Raw genomic sequence first — 24,014 nt, forward strand, 5'->3', positions numbered from 1 at the left:
TTTGTTCTTAGATTTGTAAATCAGTCATTTTCCATTTCTACATTATGGATTGCACATTGCCCCTGTAGGTTAAAAATGCCATGTTAGCAAGAGCCAAAGGAATCATCTTGTACTCAGATCCAGCTGACTACTCTGCCCCTGGGGTACAGCCATACCCAAAAGGATGGAACCTTCCTGGAACTGCAGCCCAGAGAGGGAATGTGTTAAACTTGAATGGTGCTGGTGACCCGCTCACTCCAGGCTATCCAGCTAAAGGTAATAGATAAGCCTGTTATGGTCCACTCATTTTTGCAAAAATATTACTTGCCCTTATAGAAGGCATAAAAGCAAGCAAGCATCTATAGAATAACATTAAAACTATGTGCAATTATATTTTGGATTGCTATTGCTAGGAATTCAAAAGCATTTCCCTTTTATTTCAGTTTTAAATTTTCATGAAGTGAGGACATGGAGAGGGGAAGGGGTCAGTTCAATTCTCTCTCTACCTTTAGTAGAGGTTCAGAAACACAGATTCTTATGTCCAAAGTAATATTACTCTTACCAAACCAGAACTTAGGGTTTCTGAATTGTCTAACGATTTTATTCTTCTGTAGATCATGTATTTCTATTTTTAAAAATACCAATGGGTTTTTTGTGTTATTTAATATGTGAAATGTGAAAAGTTTTGACATCTGCATAACCATATCCACAATCAAGATAATGAACATATCCATTACCCAAAAAACTTTCCTCTCATCTTTTTGTAAAGACTTCCTCTCAACCCTACCCCCTCCCTGCCAATCCCTAGGAAATCATTGATTTTCTTTCTGTCAGTATAGTTATTTTGAGATTCATTTATGTTGATGTCTGTGTCAGTATTTCATTTCTTTTTTTTTTTTTGATGAATGGTATTCCATTGAATGGATACTCTACAGTTTGTTTATTCATTTACTTTTTGTTGGAAATTTGGATTGCTTTAAGTTTTGGAGATAGTACACATAAAGCTGCTATGAACAGTTGTATGCAAGTCTTTATATGTACATATGTTTTTATTTCTCTTGAGTAAATACATAGAAATGGCACGGCTGGATAATGTGATAGATGATTTTCAAATTGTTTTCCAAATTGGTTGTACCATTTTATATTGCAGCAGCAGTGTATGAGTGTTCCAGGTGCTACACCGTTGTCAACACTTAGTATGGTCAATCTTGTTAACTTTACGTTCTAATAGATATGTACATCCTCCAAGTTACAATTCTTTTTCAAAGTTTTGGTAGCTATTCTAGGTCCTTCCCATGTGAATTTTAGAACCAACTTATCAATTTCTACCAAAAAGTCTCCTGGGAGGTTGATTTGAGATTGAATTAAACCTATAGATCAGTTTGAGCAGAATTGACATTTTAAAAATATTGAATCTTCTGATCCATGAATATGGCACAACTCTCCATTTACTTAGGTATTCTTTACTTTCTCTCAGCTTGTTTGTAGTTTCACTGTACAGACCATGCATGTCTATTTTCACATTTACCCATAAAGATTTCAAAGTTTTATGCTGTTTTAAATTACATTTTAAATTTCAATTTCCAGTTGGTCATTGCTAGTAAATAGAAATGTTATTTTATTTTTAATTTTATTTATTTATTTATTTATTTATTTATTTATGGCTGTGTTGGGTCTTCATTTCTGTGCGAGGGCTTTCTCTAGTTGTGGCAAGTGGGGGCCACTCTTCATCGCGGTGCGTGGGCCTCTCACTATCACGGCCTCTCTTGTTGCGGAGCACAGGCTCCAGTCGCGCAGGCTCAGTAGTTGTGGCTCACGGGGCTAGTTGCTCCGCGGCATGTGGGATCCTCCCAGACCAGGGCTCGAACCCGTGTCCCCTGCATTGGCAGGCAGATTCTCAACCACTGTGCCACCAGGGAAGCCCTATTTTATTTTTAGAAGAAATATATTGATCTTGTATTATGAAAACTTGTTAAACTAATTCATCCTACTCGGTTTTTGTGGATTCTATCAGAGTTTTTGCATAGATGATCATGTCATCAGCAAATAAAGACAGTTTTATTTCTTTGTTTCTAATCTGGGTGCCTTTTATTTTCTTTTCTTATTGTAGCGTCTGGTACCTCTAGAACATTGCTGAAAAAAGTTGTTAGAGCAGATATCCTTGCCATGTTCCTGCCCCAAAGACTGTCCTAGTCTTTCTCTGTTAAGTATAAGAGTAGTTGTATATTTTTTATAGATTCTTTTTATCAGATTGAGGAAGTTCACTTCTAAAGTGCTACGAGTTTTATCTTAGCACATTTATCTCATTTCACTAGCAGTATGTATTGGATTTTGTCAAATGCTTTTTAAAATTTTTTAATTTTTGGCTGTGTTGGGTCTTCATTGCTATGCATGGGCTTTCTCTAGTTGTGGCGAGCTGGGGTTACTCTTCCTCATGGTGTGCGGGCTTCTCATTGCAGTGGCTTCTCTTGTTGCGGAGCATGGGCTGTAGGCACGCAGGCTTCAGTAGCTGTGGCTTGCAGGCTCTAGAGCACAAGATCAGTAGTTGTGGCACACGGACTTAGTTGCTCCGCGGCATGTGGGATCTTCCCGGGCCAGGGCTTGAACCCACGTCCCCTGCATTGGCAGGTGGGTCCTCAACCACTGTGCCACCAGGGAAGCCCCTTGTCAAATGCTTTTACTGCATCTATTGAAGTGATCTTAAGTTGTTCATATTTATGTTTTTTCAATTATACAGATTGATGGGTTTTTTTTTTTTTTTTTTTGGCCATGCTGCACAGCTTGCAGGATGTTCCGCAACCAGGTATCGAACCTGGGCCATGGCAGTGAAAGCCCAGAATCCTAACCACTAAGCTACCAGGGGACTCCCCAGATTGATTTTTGAATGTTAAACCACAACATCCTGGGACAGACTCTACTTGGTCACAGTGTATTATTCTTTTCATAGTGTTGGTATATTATTGGATTTTTGCTAAAATTTTATTAAGAATCTGTCTTTAGTAATAAGGGATATTGTTTATCCCTTATTGCTATCAATTTATTTTCTTGTAATATCTCTGTCTCATTTTGGTAACAGTAATGTTGGCTTCATGGAATGAGTTAAGAACTATTTCATCTTCTTCATTTTTCTGCAAGTGTTTATATAGAATGGGTTTGATTTTTGTCTGTGAATGTTTGTAGAATCCTACAGTGAATCCATATGGGCCTGGTGTTTTTTTGGCAGGAATGTTTTTAACTACAAATTCAATTTCTTTAATAGATATATGGCTGTTTAGGTTATCTATTTATTCTTGAGTGAGATTTGATAGTTTGTGTTGTTTAAGAATTTTGTCCATTTCATCTAAGTTGTCAAATTTATGGGTTTAAAGTTGTTCATAATACATTCTCTCTCTTTCTCTTTCTCTCTCTTTTTCTGCAGGTACTGGAGTGCTATTCTTGTTTTTATTCCTGATATTAGCAATTTATATCTTTTTTCTTCTTTTCCTGATTTGTCTTGCTAGAGATTTATCAATTTTATTAATCGTCTCAGAGAACCAGCTTTGGATTTCATTGATAATCTCCATCATTTTTCTGTTTCCTATTTCTTAGATTTCTGCTCTGATGTTTAGTATATCCTTTCTCCTGCTTATTTTTGCTTTATTTGCTCTTCTTTTTTACTTTCTTAAGTGGAATCTGATGTCACTTGTTTGAAACCTCCCTTTTTTCTTCTTCTTTTTAAAAAATATTTTTTTATTTGGCTGCTCTGGGTCTTAGTTGCGGCATGCAGGATCTTCGTTGTGGCCTATGGGATCTAGTTCCCTGACAGGGATCAAACCTGGGCCCACTGCATTGGGAGCTCGGAGTCTTAACTACTGGACTACCAGGGAAGTCCTGAAACCTCCCTTTTTTCTAAGATAGTGGTAATAATGCTCTAGAGAACTCTATTTTGGCTGAAAGCCAAAGTCCCAATTAGGTTTTAAGCCTGACAATACTTTTCATCTTCCTTTAAGGAGAATATTGTTACTGTTTGAGTAAGAACCTTATCACTTATTCACAATATCTCATAAATTCCCTTTAATTTTTTTTTTTAACAATTCTTTCTAGTTTCAGAATCTGGGATGCATTTTCCAGGTATCTGGTTAACTGAAGCTTCTTTAAGAAGGATTTGAGATCTCCTTGAGGAAATAAAATATTGTAAAATTCAAGAGAATTACATGAAATGTCAAAGCAAGTTGGGGAGTCTGTAATCCCTATAACTGATTTTATATTAAAGTGTAAATGATTTAATTTCTTACTGTCAAATTAAATAGACCATATTAGATAAAACAATAATTGACTTTTGGGGAACTTTAAATTTTGAATATCATTTCAAACATATAGCTAATTTGCAATAGTAACAAAAGAAATTCCTTTCTACCCCTTGCTCAGATTCTTCAATCGTTTTCCTCTTATGCAATTGATTTTTGCAGAGTACACCTTCAGACTTGATGTTGAAGAAGGAGTGGGAATCCCTCAAATCCCTGTACACCCCATTGGATATAATGATGCAGAAATATTATTACGGTATAGTTTTCTAGTTGGATTTGAGAATAAGATATTTTACACTAGTATGCCCATTTTCTCTTCTAAAACGAATATGTTTTGTATCAGAATGGCTCCTGAAATTGGAAAAACAGACCACATCTTTTTTTTCCATAAGAGCAGTCAGTTTAATGACTAAGAAATAATAAGAAAACATTACTTTGTTTGCTACAAATGAAAGTCTCAAAAGCAAAACTATGTCCAAAGATAAAAATACTGATTTGAGATTTTTCAAGCAGTTAGATTTTCTTAGATCTTCATTAGATATTTGTATGTGACCTGCATTTTAAAAATGTGGTAATGTCAATCACTTACCAGATGTGTGAACTTATACCAGTTACTCAATCTTTCTCTGACTCAGTTTCCTTCTCTGTAAAATGAAGACAGAAATAGTTTCTCCCTGACAGAGTTATTATGAGAAGTAGATGAGATCATGTATATAAAGTATCTATAATATGATATTCAATTAATGTTTGTTATTATTGTATTGTATAACTGTGTTGCTTTTCAAATCACCTACCTTCTATTTTTGTTTAATGTATGTACCAATACAATTTGGTAATTGCTTTGTGAGTGGCTACTATGTAATCAGCAGCTTTTCTAGAAATTTCTTCTTTTTAACACAGTCATGAATTTCACATGTTCAGGATTTCTTGGACCTAATGCTTCCCTATGTAAATAAAGTCAAAACTAGAAAGGCTGATGCTTCCCATTTCCCCTCACTATATTGGTTGGTTTTTTTCTCCTTAGCTCTTTTTGTTTTCTTGCCCATGCTGTGGGGCTTGCGGGATCTTAGTTCCCCGACCTGGGACTGAACCCAGGCCCAGGCAGTGAAAGTGCCGAGTCCTAACCACTGGACCACCAGGGAATTCCTCTCCTTGGCTCTTATCAGTAATATATTAAACATTTTCCTCATTTATCTCAGTTATGGCTCTCTCACTAGAATGTAAGCTCCACAAGGCAAGGAAATTTTACAGTACCTGGCACTTAGTAAATCCTCAATATATACTTGTTAAATGAATGAGTGAAATATCTCATCATCACACTTTATGATTTCTTCTAAGAAATGGTGATGCTCAGCATTTATTTGTCATTTTTGTGTTCTCTCGACAGCTATTTGGGAGGAACTGCTCCACCAGATGAGAGCTGGAAGGGAAGTCTTAAGGTGAATTATAATATCGGGCCTGGCTTCATAGGGCATGATTCTTTCAGGTAATTTTATGTTACTTTAGTATCCTAGAAAAGGTTTACATGTTTAATGGAAAAATGTCAAGATAAATATTCTGCCGGGTATATTTTGCTTATCTTCTTTTTCTCATTTTTCATAATGAATAATTATTTTATATTACTTAAGAATTACTTATGGAATCATGTATTAAATTCTTCTTCCAACAGTGATATCACAGCATTTGTTTTGTAAATCTCAAAAATTACATTTGAGTTATAGGTTTAACATTTTAACTTCCCTCTTCACCTAACCTTTTAAAGTTTTTCAGATAACTGTCAAAATGCTATGCATGTGAAGCACTAGGTTAACTTGAGGGAAGGAGTAAAAGAGAAGAGAGAAAGGAGCCAAGCTTTGTTGATCCCTTCCTGTGTGGGTGGGTTAGATGAGTTAACATGGGTAAGCAAGTAACTACTGTAAGGCTCAATACACTTAGCATTTTGGGTATTATTGTTATTAACCCATGAGAGCACTTCGAGGAGTGATCACAGAACCTGTGTTCATTGAGCTTAATTCTACAGAAAAAATAGTTTTCCACTGTATCAAGATAGGCAGGAAATGCCAGAGGCAGAGAACAGCTTATACCGAGTTGCAGAACATCACGACATGATCAGAACTTTACGTACTTTGATTTGCTTGAAATGTAGAGAGGAAGGGAAACTTAACACTGATAAATCAGAGAAAATATAGCTGTTTATATTAAGCTAAAATGATTAAATCAGTCTTGTTTGCTAACAATTTACTTTAACAATGTGAAATTGTATTCTTAGAATGTTTTTTAATTTCTGTAAGAGTTTTTTTTATTTCTGAACTTTTAAAGTATTAGAAGTTCAATTTTATCTTATGGGGATTTTAGAAATATTTTTATATAAGTGCTTATTTATCTCTATCTCTCAATTAGAATGGAGTTCTTTCAATATAAAAGACTTTATTGTCTAATTATTAATACTCTCTAGAGGCACACAATGAAAGATATAGGCCTTTCTGATTTATAAACAGAAACATACAAACAGAGAAATCAATAAACATATAGCTTCAGTCACAGTTCAAGAGTAAACTCGGAAAGAGAACATTTACTTGGTCAAGATATCAAAAAACTGTTCACCTTCACCATGGGCACAAAATCCGATTTGATTTTAACTCAAAATGGGCAGATACACAAATTTTTTAAAAAATTGCTAAAAACAAGACTATGTATGTAATTTCTCACCCAAAAGAGATCTTGATAATCTATGGATCCATTTACAGAGATTACCAAATGACAAGGCATGAAACCTTAAATTCTTAAACATTGCTACCACAAATAGGGAATAATTTACCTACTGTAAGCAAACTAGAAACATAAACAAAACACAGAATCAGTAGAAAAAAATTAAGTTAGAGATACAGAGTTTCAGCAAAGTTAAAATTCTACTGCTGCTTGGAATTTACATCTGAGAGCCAAAAGAAGACATGTCTGGTTTTAAGCTGTCCCTTCTTGGTTCTTCAAGCAGAGTCCATGTACGTCTCAGTGGGGCTTCCAAAAACGATAAAGGATTTTTTTTTAAGTAAAACCATAATTCTCATACAAATATAAACTGAAATGTGTAAAAATTGTATTTAATGCGTTAATTAATAAGGGGACCAGAAAGGAGTTAAAACTGGTTCGAAGGAGAATTCAAAGATGATACAAAAAATGAGCTCCTTAGGAATGCCGAAATGAGTGTGCTTAATAGCTGAAAAACTGATTTCTTCCACATTGGGGGAAGTAAGTCAATTGAACGTTCACTAGAGAAATTGTGCATTTCAGTGGGCATGAATTATTTGTATTACTACATTACTACAAGTTAAGTTCTGTCACTACAGAGTTGTAAAATAGTCTAGTCAAAGATAATGATAGGCAGAGGTAACTCTGATGGTTGAGCTAATGTTGTTCTCAGTTTTTCCATACAGAAGTATATTCATTCAATTCACAATTATTTACTGAGCATTTACTATACCCCTGGTACCATTCTGGGTACTGGGGATTCAGCAGTGTACAAAACAGGCAAAAATCCCTGCGCTGTGGAGCCTACATTCTGAAGTTTAGTTTATTTGGAACATGATGAGTTTGAGGTGCTAACAGGACAAACAAATACAGTTGACCCTCAAACAACACAGGGGTTAGGGGCACCAGCCCCCCGCCTGTCAAAAATCTGCGTATTACTTTACAGTTAGCCCTCCATATCTGAGGTTTCACATCTGTGTATTCAAACAGCTGTGGATCATGTAGTATTGTAGTGCATATTTAGTGAAAAAAATCCACGTGTAAGGGCACTTATGCAGTTCAAACCCATGCTGCTCAAGGGTCAACTGTAGATAATTCTTTTTTTTTCCTTTGTGCATAATCTCTATTTCAAATATTTGTTAAAATACCATTAGATTAGATCAAGAACAAAGACAAGAGCAAAGACCATACTCTTCAGAAACTTAGGAACTATATACAGAACTTTAAGGAATAGAGGACAACACTTTAGCTGAAACCTGCCTGCTGACCAGAGAAGGGTGTTCTGAATAGACTCAGCAAAGAAAAGGAAATCAGGCTGTTACCAAGTCTAAGCTCTATCGCTCGCTGTACGACCAGCCAATAATTGAGAGATGAGCTGCTGGGGCAAGGAATAACTACTTTATTCGGGAAGCCAACAGACGGAGAAGATGGCGTGCCCCAAAGAACCATTTTGCCTGAGCTAGAATTCAGGCTCCTTTCATACTAAAAGGGGAGGGAGTAAAGTCAAACATTTCCTGGTTCCTGTCAGCCTGCAGAGGGGATGTGTTAATTTCTTCCTCCCTGCAGTCATTCACTGGTGGGCCTGGTCAGGTTGTTTCCTGTGAGCTTAAAAAAAGATATTTTAACTTAATGTTCATTACCTGGGAAGCAGGGTTCCCAGAGATGGGCCATTATGTATAATTTAAGCTTATAGGCTACATCCCTTAATGAATAACTTGTAATAGAGTACAAGAAGTTCTTCTCTATTACAAGGCAGGGAAGGAAATTTGCCCATCTGAATCAAACTTCAGTTGCCATCAGGGCAAGTTGTGTAATGGTCACAGATGGGAGGCACTGTGTTTGGAAGGTTCAGATACAGCACAGGGGTTCTATGTGTTTTTATGGCTACACCCCTGGCTGAGATGCCTTTAGGTCATTGTCACTCAAATTCCTGTCCAACCAAACTCCCACAGCAAAGAGTCCCAAACTGAGGATCAAATTCCTCTGGAAGTCATTCCTATCGGTGGTGAAGCAGTAGACGCCCCAAAGTCAATCTCCCAAGTTGTCCAGAATTTCAGAATTTCGGGAACTTTATTTGCTGAGCCCACATCGTTCACACCAACCCCACTGGAAGCCATAGCAGCATCTCTCTAGATAATTCTTTTAGGTACTTCTGGAGTCAATGATACTAAAAACCAGAAAGATATAAGGATTAAAGATGTAGATGAGCTTCTTTGAGAATCTGAGCCGATAGCCAGTTTATTTTCATGTTTAGATTAAAATAGATTTTTTTCCTCATTCTTCATTGTTACAGTATTCTTTACTTAATTTTCTTCATTTAATGACATACATCAATGAAACTGGCTTTCTTACTAATAGATCTTAGGCTCATATACTTAGAAACATGCTAAAGAGTATTTTTGCTATTAATTTTTATCATTCTAGTAAAAATAAATCTTTTACTTAATGTCTTAAAATGCAAAACAACACCCATTGATTAGTTTTCCCCCAAAGGCACTTTTTGAATACTGCACGTGAATTACATATGCATTCAGAAGCACAGTATACTTTTAGGGGGAGAAAAACCAGAATTTGCACTTAACAATATACAGGATTTGACTTGTTTGTTCTTCCATTCGAAAATGAAGTACTGAGCTTCCCTGGTGGCGCAGTGGTTGAGAGTCCGCCTGCTTATTCAGGGGACAAGGGTTCGTGCCCTGGTTCGGGAAGATCCCACATGCCGCGGAATGGCTGGGCCCGTGAGCCATGGCCGCTGACCCTGCGCGTCGGGAGCCTGTGCTCCGCAACGGGAGAGGCCACAACAGTGAGAGGCCCGCGTACCGAAAAAAAGAAGTACTAAGTAGGTTCCCTGCCCACCTTCTGTAAGCCCACCATAGATTAAAAACTTTTGTTCCTTTGTGAAAAAGAGGCTCAACATTTTCCCATGTCATTTTGATTTATAAAATGTGAATGGCATTTTATTTCTGACTTTCTGAGCTTGATTGTACTTTCCCGTGAATTCTAATTTGGTTAATTATAATTGATGAATGAATATTTAAAAGGCAGGCCCAAATCAGAATCAACAGTGATGACCTGGAAAAGTTTCATCGTATAGTTGTCTTGTACATTTTAGCAGGTGCTTCTCAAATTGCCATTTAACAATAGAATTTATCATGTTTCTTATAGGCAGCATTCAGTCAGCCCTTTAACAATGTACTGATAGACTATTTCAATAATCTTGGAAAATGTTACCGAATAGCAGGAATTAATATAAATATAAAACACATTAAAAATAAGCTTCTTTGACCTTTAATAGATAATGGGCTGTCTCCCTTATTTTTTGTAATTGTATAGGGTGTATTTAAAAATTTTAGAATGAATACCCAAGACATGTTTAATAATAGAATATTTTGAACTTTAAATAAATATCAACAGTAGAGCTATGAGGAAGGAAAAATATAAAATATTGATATTTGGTTTTTAAAATTTGGCTTTAAGGAGCATGCTTAAGTACACAGGAGTGACCTGTCATGATGTCTGCAACTTCCTTGCAAGAGATTCAACAATATTACAATTATTGAATTTATGTGGTGGGTATTTGGGAATTTATTGTCCTATTATACAGTTTTCTGTACTTTTGAGATTTCTCATAATAAAACATTGGAAGAAAGCAGTTAGACATAATGTTCTATGTGAAGTAATTTGTTTCCTTTGAAATTCTAGGAAGGTTAGAATGCGTGTTCATAACATCAATAAAATCACAAGGATTTACAATGTAATTGGAACTATCAGAGGATCTGTGGAACCTGGTGAGTTGGTGGATTATTTTAGGCGTTTTGTTTTTACAAAGATTACAAGAGTAAGAGAAGATAAATTTTAGTCAACAATTGATTTTTTTCTGGCTGATGTGAAACAACTAAATTTGGAATAAAAAAGTATAATTCTAAAAGAAGACTCTATCTTATGGTGTTGATTATTTTCTATGGGGAAACTCAAGTGAGAGGAAGTTTAATTTAAAAACATAAATTACTACTCTTTATAATGTATTCAAAGTTGTAGTTCTTTTGAACACATTTTTTCCCAGACAGGTATGTTATTCTGGGAGGTCATCGGGACTCCTGGGTATTTGGAGGTATTGACCCAACCAGTGGGGCTTCTGTTTTGCAAGAAGTTGTTCAGAGTTTTGGCAAACTGATGAGTAGAGGTAAGTAATGTTTCTTTGGTAGGTGATGACAAAAAGTGACTCGCTGAATTTTCCTTTGTTTTTAGGCAGGTGTACCTAACTATGTATGTTAACAATGATTACAGGCTGGAGACCAAGAAGAACTATCATTTTTGCCAGCTGGGATGCAGAAGAATTTGGACTTCTGGGTTCCACAGAATGGGCTGAGGTAAATAAGACAGAGAAGTTCTTATTTTCTTGGTCAACAGGGAACAAATATATGTATCTCTGGATAATCGCACATAGGTTCCATTACCTAATATGGTTTTAATTTGGATAAATACCCAAGAGAATTTAGGAATTAGAGTTTGCTTTTACTATCATATCAGATTGGCAAAACAGAATATTCTCTTAATTACTGGGCTACAAACAAATTTATTTATTATTGTCAAAATATTTTAGTTTCTGTTTGTATTTGTTTTGTAAAAAATCTGTTAAGTTCCAAAAGTAGTTAAAACTAGCACACTGTTTCTGACAAGTGAATTAACTTATGTAAAAACTGATACAGATACTTGGAGTTAATTTTCAAGCTTCTGAAGTTTCCTTAGAGTTCTTCCATCTAAGAGAACATAAGATGTTCTGTTAAGGTGACTATACTTTGATTGTAATTTCACATTTAAAGATTCTATGTATAACTGTAACCATAGGTATATTTTACCATTCACAAAAGTTCCTGATTGTTGAGTATAATATGATAATTTTGTAAACTGAGTTACAATTTCAAGGGTTTATTTTTCCTTCAGTTATGACTAATTTTTATTTGTCACTGGGTCTTAATGCTTAGTCTTTAAGTGTCTCTCCTAGGCCTCCTCTTTTATCTTCTTCCCTTAGCCTCTCTGTTGAGTATCTCTAAGTTCTTAAATGTGCAAGGTAAGCTTGTGCATTTTTATAAAGGCAAGTGTGCCATAAAGCACTTTCCCTCCACCATCCTCTATTTATCTTTTATAAGTCCAGATATTATAGAATTGTTTTAAAGTATGTCTTATAATTCTTGCCATTGTGTCTAGTTTTTAAGTGCTTTCCTTCTGACTCCTTTCCTCTTACTTTACTTTAAAATAATAATATGAAATAAATAAATATGGGAGTAAAATCACACACATACAGTCATTTATATCACTTATGCTTTATTCCATTTATATTCCGAGGTTTTACTATTATGTTGGTATTATGAATATGTATTTTGGAATAGACTGTTAATTTAGATGAATCAAATTTCATTAAGGTCATTTACTTTTAGAAATATGTAATTTCTTATGAATACATGTATATATAAATACATGTCTCTGTTCCTATAATTTCAGCAGCTTAAAATAAATCCAAGATATAATATGCCTTGCATTAATTTAAATACATGTGGGTTAAAAGACAGTTTCAATACTGCTTCCAGTTTTCTACCAGATTCTTGATCACATTCACATTCGGATTCTTAACCACTGAGCCACCAGGGAAGTCCCACCTTTCTTAAATATAGTTAAGGAACCTTCTTTATTTCTACTGTAAATCTGTTATAATGGGAACACTTACTCTATCTACAGCAGAGTCAGGTGTGATCTGGCCTGTGTGGGCAACTGTAGAGGCAAGAATCCTCATTTGTGTGATAATCACTCACAGTTTTAAATGATTTTATTGTGACATGTTCTTATAAGGTACAAAGCTAGAGAGAGAGAGAAGTAAAGTGGTCTCTCAGCATATTCTCATCTGAGGGCGATGACATTAGTTTTTCTCTGATTTATTTTTCTTGGATGTGTGTGTGTGTGTGTGTGTGTGTGTGCGTGTGTGTGTGAATCAGAGAAAGAGAGAGAGAGAACATCTTTTTTTATTGTCCATCCTCCTTTCCCTCTTGTTTTTTTCTCTATTCTCCTGCTTTTTTGTTCTTTTTCTTCATATCTTTTTAAAAAAAATATTTAGATAAATGGAAATTTCCAACTACTCACTTTTAAAATGATGAATTTCCATGAGTGTCCAATTTCAGTGGATCTCACACTTTAATGTATGTAAGGATTGCCAGGGATACCTTTTAAAAATTATAGATTTCCAGGCCTTACTTTGAGCAATTCTTATTCAGCAGATGTGGGGTGGGGCTGAAATTCCTTGAGGTTTACCCTTCATATTCTGCTGCAGGGGATCAAGGAACCACATTTTCAAAATGCTGTTGCCTCAGGGCTCACTGCTACTGCTATAAACAGTAGCTACAGCATTATAATATTTTTCTTACTTGTTTTAACTGAGTTAATGTTGTCAACCAATCAGATAATTTCTCAGAAATTATTGTCAAAGGCATAGGTATTTGATTTATAAAGATATTTGCAGACCACTCTTATACTAAATTATTTTTTTTACATTCTCACAATTGTAAATGCTGTGAGTTAAGTAACAACTTTTGCTTCAACTACAGGAGAATGTAAAATCACTTCAGGAGAGAAGCGTTGCTTATATCAACTCAGATTCATCTATAGAAGGTAAATTTTATTTTGGGTTGTTATTAAATAGTATACCATCATTTAAGTCTGTAAATTCAGCTTGTAAACTTTCTAAGATTATCCTCTCCTATGAGACACCTCGATAATACCTCCATTTTCCATTTTTACCAGAGAGAAAATCATTATGATACAAATGAATCAATATGATTCATAGCTAAGCTATTGATCTTAATTTCTTTAGTATATTTACCATTTGCCTATCTTGGATTACTAGTTAAGACTCTAGTACTTAATTACATTCTTCATGTGGAGATAGTAAAAGGATTGGTCTACAGAATATTTCATACAGAAATACTTCCTGTATGTACTGGAGCAAATTTGAAGTGAGTACAAACTACAGACTTCCTTTTGACCCTGACATGTGACATTTATATCTATAGGCTTTCACTGTATTATTACTTCTAGATAAATGTCAAAGTACACTTACTAGCTACTGACATGCTGTAGTCTAATGTCTTGATATATACTATTGAATGGAATGAATGAGGGAATTCCCTGGCAGTCCAGTGGTTAGGACTCAGCGCTTTCACTGACGTGGGCCTGGGTTGTATCCCTGGTCGGGGAACTAGGATGCTGCAAGCCGAGCGGCACAGCCAGGGAAAAAAGAAAAAAAGGCTGAATTGAATGAATGAAGAAAGAATACTGTGGCCTTATCACTTCCTTTGCTAAAGTCTCCCTAAGTGATGCTGCCTTACTGAAGGATGAGAGCTGCTGCCTTAGCAGCACAATCCAGCTGTGCCCTCCACTGTCCTAAGTGTTTACCGCAGCCTCTCTCACCCCTGAAGAATTATTTCCACACTATTTTTAATTCTCTGGGAATGATGCCTTCAATTTGAAGTAATTATATCTTGTTTATAATTAGAAAATAAAGTTAGAATTAAATAGATTGGAGTTTCATTGGGAAGTATTAAAATACTCTGTGTGTCTTATTTTGCAGGCAATTATACTCTCAGAGTTGACTGTACACCCCTTCTTTACCAACTGGTGTATAAACTGACAAAAGAGGTATATAAGTAGTTCCGTCTTAATGTTTTCTGATGAATAGTAAGTGAATAACTTGTTTTCTAAATTAGTGATACTTATTTTTAAACTGGCAACACACAGCTGATTTGTATTGATATAATAACTAAGCAGAACAAAATCTTTAATATAATATTTACTTATGTGACATAACTATGAAAATAGTAGCGCTAGTTTCTGTCCTAATAATAGTTCTTAATAATTGTATAAATTTGTTATAAAGTATGGGGTCTGTCATTTTGTCTGGCATGGGCATTTTTATATAACAGAAAGAACGCTGAGCTGGAATGGAAAAGCCTTGATTTCAAAGATTGCCTTGGATACTCATTCATTCGTTCATTCAACAAGTGTTTATTACATGGTTACTATGTATCAGGCCCTATAAAATGAATTCTAGCAGCAGTAATGATAAAAGGAAAAGATTACTGAATCCAAATACTCTGTGATCTAGAGAGGATACAGACCTATAAATGAGGAACTATATATATTTCACTAGAGTATTGGATACTATATACAATGGAGAACAATTGTGGAACAGAGAAGCTAAAATCCTGGGGCAGCTGGGGAAGTGGGAAAACATTAGAGGATGTTTCCTGAAGAATTAATGGTTGGGCTGTAATATGGAGGGATGTGAAGGTAAGGGAGACGCTTTCTCAGCAGAGGATGCAGTACCTAAAAAAAGATGTGGAGGTATGAAAGAACGTATTTCTTGACCTGTAGGTAACTTAGTGTGACCTAAGCATAAGGTGTTGGTGAAAGGCTGGTACAAAATGGGGCATGACAAATAGGGGTTCAGAGACTTGGTGATGGAGAAATTCAAGAATCTTTAACAAGGTTGTACATCATCATATTTATTCATTTAGAAAGATTACTCTGTATCAGTGTAGTGAATAGGTTAAGCTGCAGTAAATCTAAAAGCAAAATGGAAATAATTCCACATGCTTACTTACCACACAGGAATTTTATAAATATTACTTACTGATATATAAAATACTCTGAAAACTCTAATGTACTCTAAATCTCTAAAAATTATGTAATCTGTTCATTAAATATCTGTGTACATCATTAAATAATTACTTGTTATAGGATTTAACTATAGATGTATTTCTTTCAAGTAGGTATCACGTAGATGACAATGTGAAGTAGGTATCAATTTTCTGTAGGTACTATTTCCCAATCTTCCTTAATCTTGCCCTTTCCTTTTCACTGTTAGTGTCTTTAACATCTTATTCTCCCAAATGAGAGTCCTCTCATTATTCTTATCACAACTCTCTCACTGTATTGGGTAGCTTATGTCCTTGATCCTTTCATTGGAATGTCCCATAAAAACATCTCATCTGAAAGCAAGTTGTAAAGACAATCTTTGTTGGGAGAACCCTCCTCAAGGTATGTATTCATGTTCTACAGAGATGGCTCCTGCCTTTGATGTGAGGGATAATAATAATTTCAGGGCCAATAAGCAGAAGTTTCATTCTATCCCCCCTTTGTACAAAGGCAGATGCTTATCTGTGGCCATACAAAAACCCAGTAGAAAAAGGAGACTTTTATCCTCCTAAACTGTTTATTACAATTTTATCAACCCCTAGTGTGTGTTGGCACGGTCAAACCATGCTGGGGAGCATGGTGGAGAGGGCTGAGCTTAGAGAGAAGGGAACCTACCTGCCTGATAGAAGCAGGAAACGGACAAGTTGTTGAAATAATGGGGGAGAATCAGCAATTATGACAGTGCATATAGCTGAAACAGAAAATTCTGATCTTAGCTGTACAGGCCGTAGGGACACAGTTCTGGCTGGTGCTAGACCTGGATAGTATGATTCCAGAAAATGAAGAGGATTTTGCAGGGAATTCAGTTCAAGCAGTTTGTAGGAATTGGAGCAGGATCTCAGCCGTTGCAAATTGGCAGAAGCAGAGTACAGAGTAGAACCCAGTCATTTGGCTGGAAATGAGCAGAACATCCCTGAAGCTCCCACAAGCTGGTGGGAAGGGGGTGTCTCTGTGGAGTGCTGAGACTGTTTTTAAGCTGAGGACCTCGTATGCTATGATGATGGAATAACCAACTCTGTGTAAAGGCCTGAGAAGATATCAGAGAAGTTATTGTTTGGATTAAGATGGGTACCAGTATCCCCATTTCCACATGTGGGAAACTAGGGTTTAAAGAAAGGAAGCAATACACCAAAAGTTATAATGCTTTCAGCATTTCATAAGTAGGGTCTGTCTTTGGTCCATTTTTGAACAAAGCAGAGCTGTAAACCAACAAACAAAATGCAGCCAATATGTATGATGATTTTTCTTCTACCACATGCTTCTGCTTTTCTTAGAGTGGAGAAAGAAAAGGAAAGTATAAGTTTGTAAGTATATGTTTAATGAGGGTAATAAAAAATGTTTATGTATATACATAAGTTCTTAAAATTCCCAGCTAGAAACCTGAGGTTATGTAGTTTTTTAAAAACCCATCAAATTCCAACATTGTTTAAACACAGACTTTCTAAAATAACAGTTCCTCCTCACCCCACCTGCCCTACAAAACCAGGACTCATATTAACAATTTCAAGCTCAGCTTCTTAATGTCTGTCTCCTGCCCTAAGGCCTCACTGTAGGTCATCTTGGACAAAAGCAATTTACTAAAGTAAATATTATAAAGTTTTCTCCCAGTGACTTCCCACTGAAAGAAATCTAAGCTGCCCAACACTGAACTGATGACACTTGTTAAAAGTCTGAAATGCTATTGAAAAGTTTACCAGCATAAGCAAGAAATTTTTTCCTAAGGACATGGCAAAATTACAAGTAAGTGGGAATTATAAATGAACAAGAATTTGGGCTGGATTTTTTTCTTGCAATTTGCAAAAACATATTTTTCTGTAAAGAATATGATACACAAATATTCACATAGATAAACGTAGAAGTTGATATTAACTAACATGTGGTTTTATATTGGAGTAAATTTAGTTATTCTACCTCTTATTCCCAATATTTGATTTATCTTTCCAGATCTCCAGCCCAGATGATGGTTTTGAGAGTAAATCTCTTTATGAAAGCTGGTTAGAAAAGGACCCTTCATCTGAAAATAAAACTTTGCCTAGGTAAATTACTTGTATGTATGTTTTCTACCACACGATCAGTTGAGTTCCCCTTTGCCCCTTGTTTCTCCAGACAGGCAATTCTCAGATGTCTCAACAATTTGAGAGTATTTTTGCAAATTTTTAGTAAAAAATGATTAGCCATTATTTTGCATTCTTGCATAAAATTACATTGATATATATTAAATACATTAATAAATACAATTCAAATGAAGTAAAAAAATGAATGATGGATTATTTCTTTCTAAATTTATTAATTTAATTAGTTTAGATTTTATGTAAGAATTAACTCTTACTTCTCATTTATACAATAGCAGCTTTCTTGTATTTATTTTATATTTATATTTGTTTTCTACTCCTATACTATTTTTAAAACCAGCTGGTGGTAGCAATTTATAGCTTCATTCCATATTGCAAATAAGTCTTGTGAAAGTTTAAATGTATCTCCACTATGTTTTTTTTCTTATTACAGGAATTTAAAAAAAATATTTATTATTTTATTTTGGGCTGCGTTGGGTCTTATTTGCAGCACGTGGGATCTTTCGTTGTGGTGCGCAGGCTTCTCTCTCTAGTTGTGGCGTGCAAGCTCCAGAGCGGGTGGGCTCTGTAGTTGTGGCATGCGAGCTCTCTAGTTGTGGCTCACATGCTCAGTAGTTGTGGTGCATGGACTGAATTGCTCTGCAGCATGTGGGATCTTAGTTCCCTGACCAGGGATGGAACCCACATCCCCTGCATTGGAAGGCGGATTCTATTTTTTTTTTTTTTTTTTTTTTGCGGTACGCGGGCCTCTCACTGTTGTGGCCTCTCCCATTGCGGAGCACAGGCTCCGGACACGCAGGCTCAGCGGCCATGGCTCACGGGCCCAGACGCTCCACAGCATGAGGGATCTTCCCGGACTGGGGCACGAACCCGCGTCCCCTGCATTGGCAGGCAGACTCTCAACCACTGCACCACCAGGGAAGCCCCTCCACTATGTTTTAAATGCTTATTCAAAAAAACACTAGAGTAGAAAAAAAGATTTAAAAAACATCCCAAGGTCTCAATCTCAAAAACATGTCTAATAGTTTGGAAGTATATAGTTAGGTTCTTAATGCATATGTAATTTTATATTCTGTTTTACTGACTTATTTTTGAATGAAAATCTTCTATGACATTACATTTTTTAAAAAAAGTTTTTATTTATTTATTTTTGGTTGCATTGGGTCTTCATTGCTGCGTGTGTGCTTTCTCTAGTTGCAGCAAGTGGGGGCGACTCTTCGTTGTGGTGCATGGGCTTCTCATTGCGGTGGCTTCTCTTGTTGCGTAGCATGGGCTCTAGGTGCACAGGCTTCAGTAGTTGTGGCACGAGGCCTCGGTAATTGTGGCTCGCGGGCTCTAAAGTGCAGGCTCAGTAGTTGTGGCTCACGGGCTTAGTTGCTGCGCGGCATGTGGGATCTTCCCGGACCAGGGATCGAACCTGTGTCCCCTGCACTGGCAGGAGGATTCCCAACCACTGCACCACCAGGGAAATCCCATCATTACATTTTATATGTATATATTTATATATTATTTATATATATGTATGTATGTAGTGGCTTCTTAATTATATGCAAAGCAATATATTATAATTAGATTTATTTCTGAAATAAACTAAGGCACTTTTAGAGTCTTCATGATCTTAAATGTAGACTTTCTCATGGCAGTTTTCTTACTAGAGTATAGTTCTCTGAGGGCAGAGACCGTATCTTATTTGTTTTTCCCTCAAAACAAATACCATAAATGCTGAAGATACGGAAGATATCATAGTTACCATGTTGCCATATTTAGTGTCACTGCCCAACTCTGGTTTTAGTCAGTTCAGATTTATAGGTTTATCACACATATAAATAGGTGTGGTGGTATACCTTTTCTTAATTTTTATAAATGTGCCATACAATTCCTTGCAGTTCTTGGGGCAGGATTCATGGTGCCATCTATTTAATTTTATATTATTTATTTATGCATTGATTTCATGTGTGTGTGTATGTGTATCATATTTTACATTTAGAATCAACAAGCTGGGATCTGGAAGTGATTTTGAAGCTTATTTTCAGAGACTTGGAATTGCTTCAGGAAGAGTCCGGTACACTAAGAATAGGGTAAGCCATTTTATTATTTTGGATACATAGCACTTCATCCACATTCTCTTTGTTAGGAATTCTGTCATTTAGTTGTTGGGTACCAGGCACCGAGTGGACATGTGGCCTGGGAAGAATTGCAGGGATAGAGATAGCCTGCAGGTCCCTTTGTAGATGGACTAGGAAATAATTTGTGTTATTTTGTTAATGTTCACTGCCAGGGTTATTCAGTGAAGTGGTAGTTGATAGAGTAATGCCAGGTATTTAGCTGGTTATCACTACCAAGAGGTTTGCATCCTTTTCCTGATGCGGGCTTTGTTGGAAAATCTAATTCTTCTTTTCTGATCTGCATTGCCTGCATTGCACCATTGCCACTCAAACACATTGATGATATGTGAGTACATGGGTTTCGAACCTATACCGTGTTTGTCTGTTATAAATTATGTCATAAACCAAACTGAAGATTACATCAGTAAACTCAAATTTGTCACAGATTTTAATAATTTTTAATCATAATTGCAGTATGCCAACATCTTGCTTATCTAGAATACATATCCCTTGCAAATTTGACTATCCAGTATACAACTAACAGAGAAGTAAGCAAAAACAACTTCAGAATAACCCATAATAAATACATAAATCTGTATACTAATACTCATTACACTTCATACATAAAATATGCACTTTACCTCTGTCAAAGCTTGTTCACTTTTATACTGTCATCATTCTGAACAAAGTTAGCTAGTTTCTAAGACAATGCAGATTTAAAGCAGAATATCAGATAGAGGGAGAGAGACTGATAAAGGGATGCCTTTCAGTGATATTAAAAGCAATAAGAATGATAGCTTTATGGCAAAGTAGCAGATAGGTAAAAACTAAAGTTAGGAAAGGCAGACCTAAGAAGTAAAACGTATTTATGTGGAGTACCACCCTGTAACAATTTATGTTTATAATGGTAACCCTTAATTTTGTAACAAAGGTTAAATGGCATATGGTTATATACTGTTTGGGAAGGGAGGGAAGGGGCTGAAATGTTGACCTTTAAACAACAGGGGTGCCAACCCTCCCAGCAGTTGAAAACCCACACATAGCTTTACATTCAGGATCGTGTAGTCCTGTAGTACATATTTATTGAAAAAAATTAATGTATAAGTTGAACCCCTGTAGTTCAAACCTGTTAAAATGTCAGCTGAATAATCCTTCAGCTATAACAATACTTAGCTGCTCAGAACCTTTCATTCTCAATCAGTTGATAGATAATTTTAAACTGTGCTGGTATGCAATTTGAGCATGTACTCCTTAATTTGTCAGCAAAGCAATAGGGAAAAGTTTCAGGAAGCAGTGTTTTGAATAAAGATTATATGAATTATAAAATGAATAATGGTAAAATTTTAAATTGGTGAAAATTTGGCGGTGGGGTTTTAGTTAATTAGACTTAATGTTTTCACTCATTGTGATAAAACTCAGGGTGCCATATGGTTATGTTTTTTAATACAATCATTTTATGATTCCATAAAATATTATAATTTGAATATTTAATGTTTGTATATACTCGGTCCCCCCCCACCTTTTTTTTTTTCAGAAAACAGATAATTACAGCAGCTATCCAATGTACCATACAATTTATGAGACATTTGAATTGGTGGAGAATTTTTATGACCCCACGTTTAAAAAACAGCTTGCTGTAGCTCAGTTACGAGGAGCACTGGTTTATGAGCTTGCAGACTCTATAATCATTCCTTTCAACATTCAAGACTATGCAAAATCTTTGGAAAACTATGCAACAGGTATCTACAGCTTATCCAAGAAATATGACCAACAATTAAGAGACCATCAAGTATCATTTGGTAAGAAATGGCTGGACAGATATTTTATAATCATCAAGTTAGAGTTTTAAGATATCACCTCCTATTGTCATCCATGCATACCATTTCATCCTAGAATTTATCCCTGCCTCATTTCTTAATCCTGACTTATAGAAAAAAAACTTTAAACACCGAATGTGATTTAGTTTGATATTTGTAGGATGAATCCATTTTGCTAAGTTAGTGCTACAAACATTGGGTTGGTAAATATTTTCCCCATATTGCTGCCTTTAAAAATGTTTTGTTATAAGAACAATACTATTAAAATGTAACAATATTACACAAAGATTGGAAAGTAGAGAAAGCCACCACTTCTACTACATATATGTAGTATTACGTTATTATCATTATTACTGCAGCATTTACCTATTAATGTTTTTCTACATGGAGGATTTTTTACATGGTTTTCAGCATTCTTTCCTTTTATATCCGGCCATTTTGTGGTTGCTATTCCACATCATGTATCTCCTGCAAAGCAGAAGTGAAATGTGGTGTAGTGTAGTGTAGCAGCATTAAGCATTGGGTCTGGAAGCAGTTTCCTGGTTCAAATCCTGGCTCTAATATTTAGTCATTGTGTGACCTTGAGAAAGTTACTTAACCCCCTATGTGTCAGTTTCATTATGAGTGAAATAGTAAAGTAAAATGTTTCCAAGATTGTTGTGGAGATTTCATTTGGTTGGTATGTGGAAACAATGGTGACTGTCACTTAGTGCTCATAATGTTAGCTATTATTACTGTTTTATTGCAACCATTTTCTTTTATTAATCTGGGAGTACATATTCTTAGTATATATCAAAGTTATCAAATATGTACTGAGTGTCTACTGTGTACCAAGTGCTGTGTTATTTCCTGGGAGATATAAAGAAGATTAAGAAATAGTCATTGTCTTCAAAGAGCTTAAATTCTCATGGGGAAGGAGAAGACAAAATGCAGGGGAAAATCTATTAAAGGGGTGCACAGAGGGTACTATAGGGGTGCTGAGAATGAGTAGCGGGTGGTCAGTAAAGCGAGAGAGAGGCATGGACATATATACACTACCAAACGTAAGGTAGATAGCTAGTGGGAAGCAGCCGCATAGCACAGGGAGATCAGCTCGGTGCTTTGTGACCACCTGGAGGGGTGGGATAGGGAGGGTGGGAGGGAGGGAGACGCAAGAGGGAAGAGATATGGGAACATATATATATGTATAACTGATTCACTTTGTTATAAAGCAGAAACTAGCACACCATTGTAAAGCAATTATACCCCAATAAAGATGTTAAAAAAAAAAAAAAGTAACCTTCAGAAAGTTATGACAAGCAGCAGGCACTAAGATCTAGAAACTGAAGCAAAGAAAATTTAGAAAATTGTGCTTAGATCTATATGAATTGTCCCAATAAGTAAGTATTGAATGAATAAATAAATGAATGCTGGGTTTCTGATAAATTGAGTTAAAAGGATTTTTTATGTCTTAAACTCTTGAAATTTGTTATTTCCTTAAGAACCAATTTTGCCATTTTCAATTTGATACATTATTTCTTTGTTACAATATTTTCTAATAATTTCCATGGATCTGAAAGAAGACTCAGTAGAAAAATAGTTTCAACATCTATTTAGTCACAGCAATCTGGAATGGGCGGGGGGTTGGAAAATGAACCTTTGAAATATGAAGCACTCATGCTTACTAATCTCCCTTCTACTTTTCTATTTTTTAAAAAAGATTCCTTATTTTCTGCTGTGAAAAACTTCTCAAAGTCTGCTTCCGATTTTCACAGAAGACTTTCACAAGTTGATCTGAATAAGTAAGTTTCAAATGTAAAGCTCCCTACTGTTTTGAAAAGCAGTCTGGTTACTGGAATGAACTGGGTACACTTATAGAAGCATTCAACTCTGAATCATTGCTACTCAAATTATGGTGTGCCAGCCAGTAGCATCAACATCACCTGGGAGCTTGTTAGAAAGGCAGAATATCAGACCCCATCCAAGACCTGCTTTATTAGAACTCTGCACTTTAACAAGACTCTCCAGGTAGTTTGTATTCACATTAAAGTTTGAGGGGCATAGCTGTTGAATGATAGACTAAAAACTCATCCCATGGCAAGGGCCAGGGAGACATGTCTTTAGAAGTTTGCATGATAAGAATTCTGACTATTTCTGGTAATTCATAATTCTATGGGTTTAAGTGCATTTGTAGCATATTTTACTACAGTCACAATATTCCTGTGAATGGTGTAGAAATTCTTTCTTTACTAATACTTTTTTTGCATTTCATTTAACCTCGTGCCG

At 35.7% G+C, this 24,014-nt stretch overlaps 1 protein-coding gene and 1 pseudogene across 1 annotated transcript in view; one reads left to right on the forward strand and one right to left on the reverse strand.

Moving 5' to 3' along the window:
• NAALAD2 (N-acetylated alpha-linked acidic dipeptidase 2) overlaps positions 1–24,014 on the forward strand; it is a 49,563-nt gene that overhangs the window by 16,053 nt on the left and 9,496 nt on the right. The window contains exons 6-17 of the mRNA XM_089915391.1: positions 69–255; positions 4,428–4,521; positions 5,653–5,751; positions 10,713–10,798; positions 11,074–11,193; positions 11,298–11,380; positions 13,607–13,670; positions 14,629–14,696; positions 17,700–17,791; positions 19,815–19,905; positions 21,467–21,731; positions 23,449–23,530. Of these exons, the coding sequence (XP_089771517.1) occupies positions 69–255; positions 4,428–4,521; positions 5,653–5,751; positions 10,713–10,798; positions 11,074–11,193; positions 11,298–11,380; positions 13,607–13,670; positions 14,629–14,696; positions 17,700–17,791; positions 19,815–19,905; positions 21,467–21,731; positions 23,449–23,530 (1,331 nt within the window). The remainder of the gene's footprint in view (positions 1–68; positions 256–4,427; positions 4,522–5,652; positions 5,752–10,712; positions 10,799–11,073; positions 11,194–11,297; positions 11,381–13,606; positions 13,671–14,628; positions 14,697–17,699; positions 17,792–19,814; positions 19,906–21,466; positions 21,732–23,448; positions 23,531–24,014) is intronic.
• LOC149748759 (mitochondrial import receptor subunit TOM6 homolog pseudogene) lies at positions 7,101–13,180 on the reverse strand (annotated as a pseudogene).

This window comes from Delphinapterus leucas, chromosome 7, assembly GCF_059928025.1.
Source record: "Delphinapterus leucas isolate spDelLeu-1000000601 "Yukka" chromosome 7, BTC_Dleu_Yukka2, whole genome shotgun sequence".
Taxonomy (NCBI): domain Eukaryota; kingdom Metazoa; phylum Chordata; class Mammalia; order Artiodactyla; family Monodontidae; genus Delphinapterus; species Delphinapterus leucas.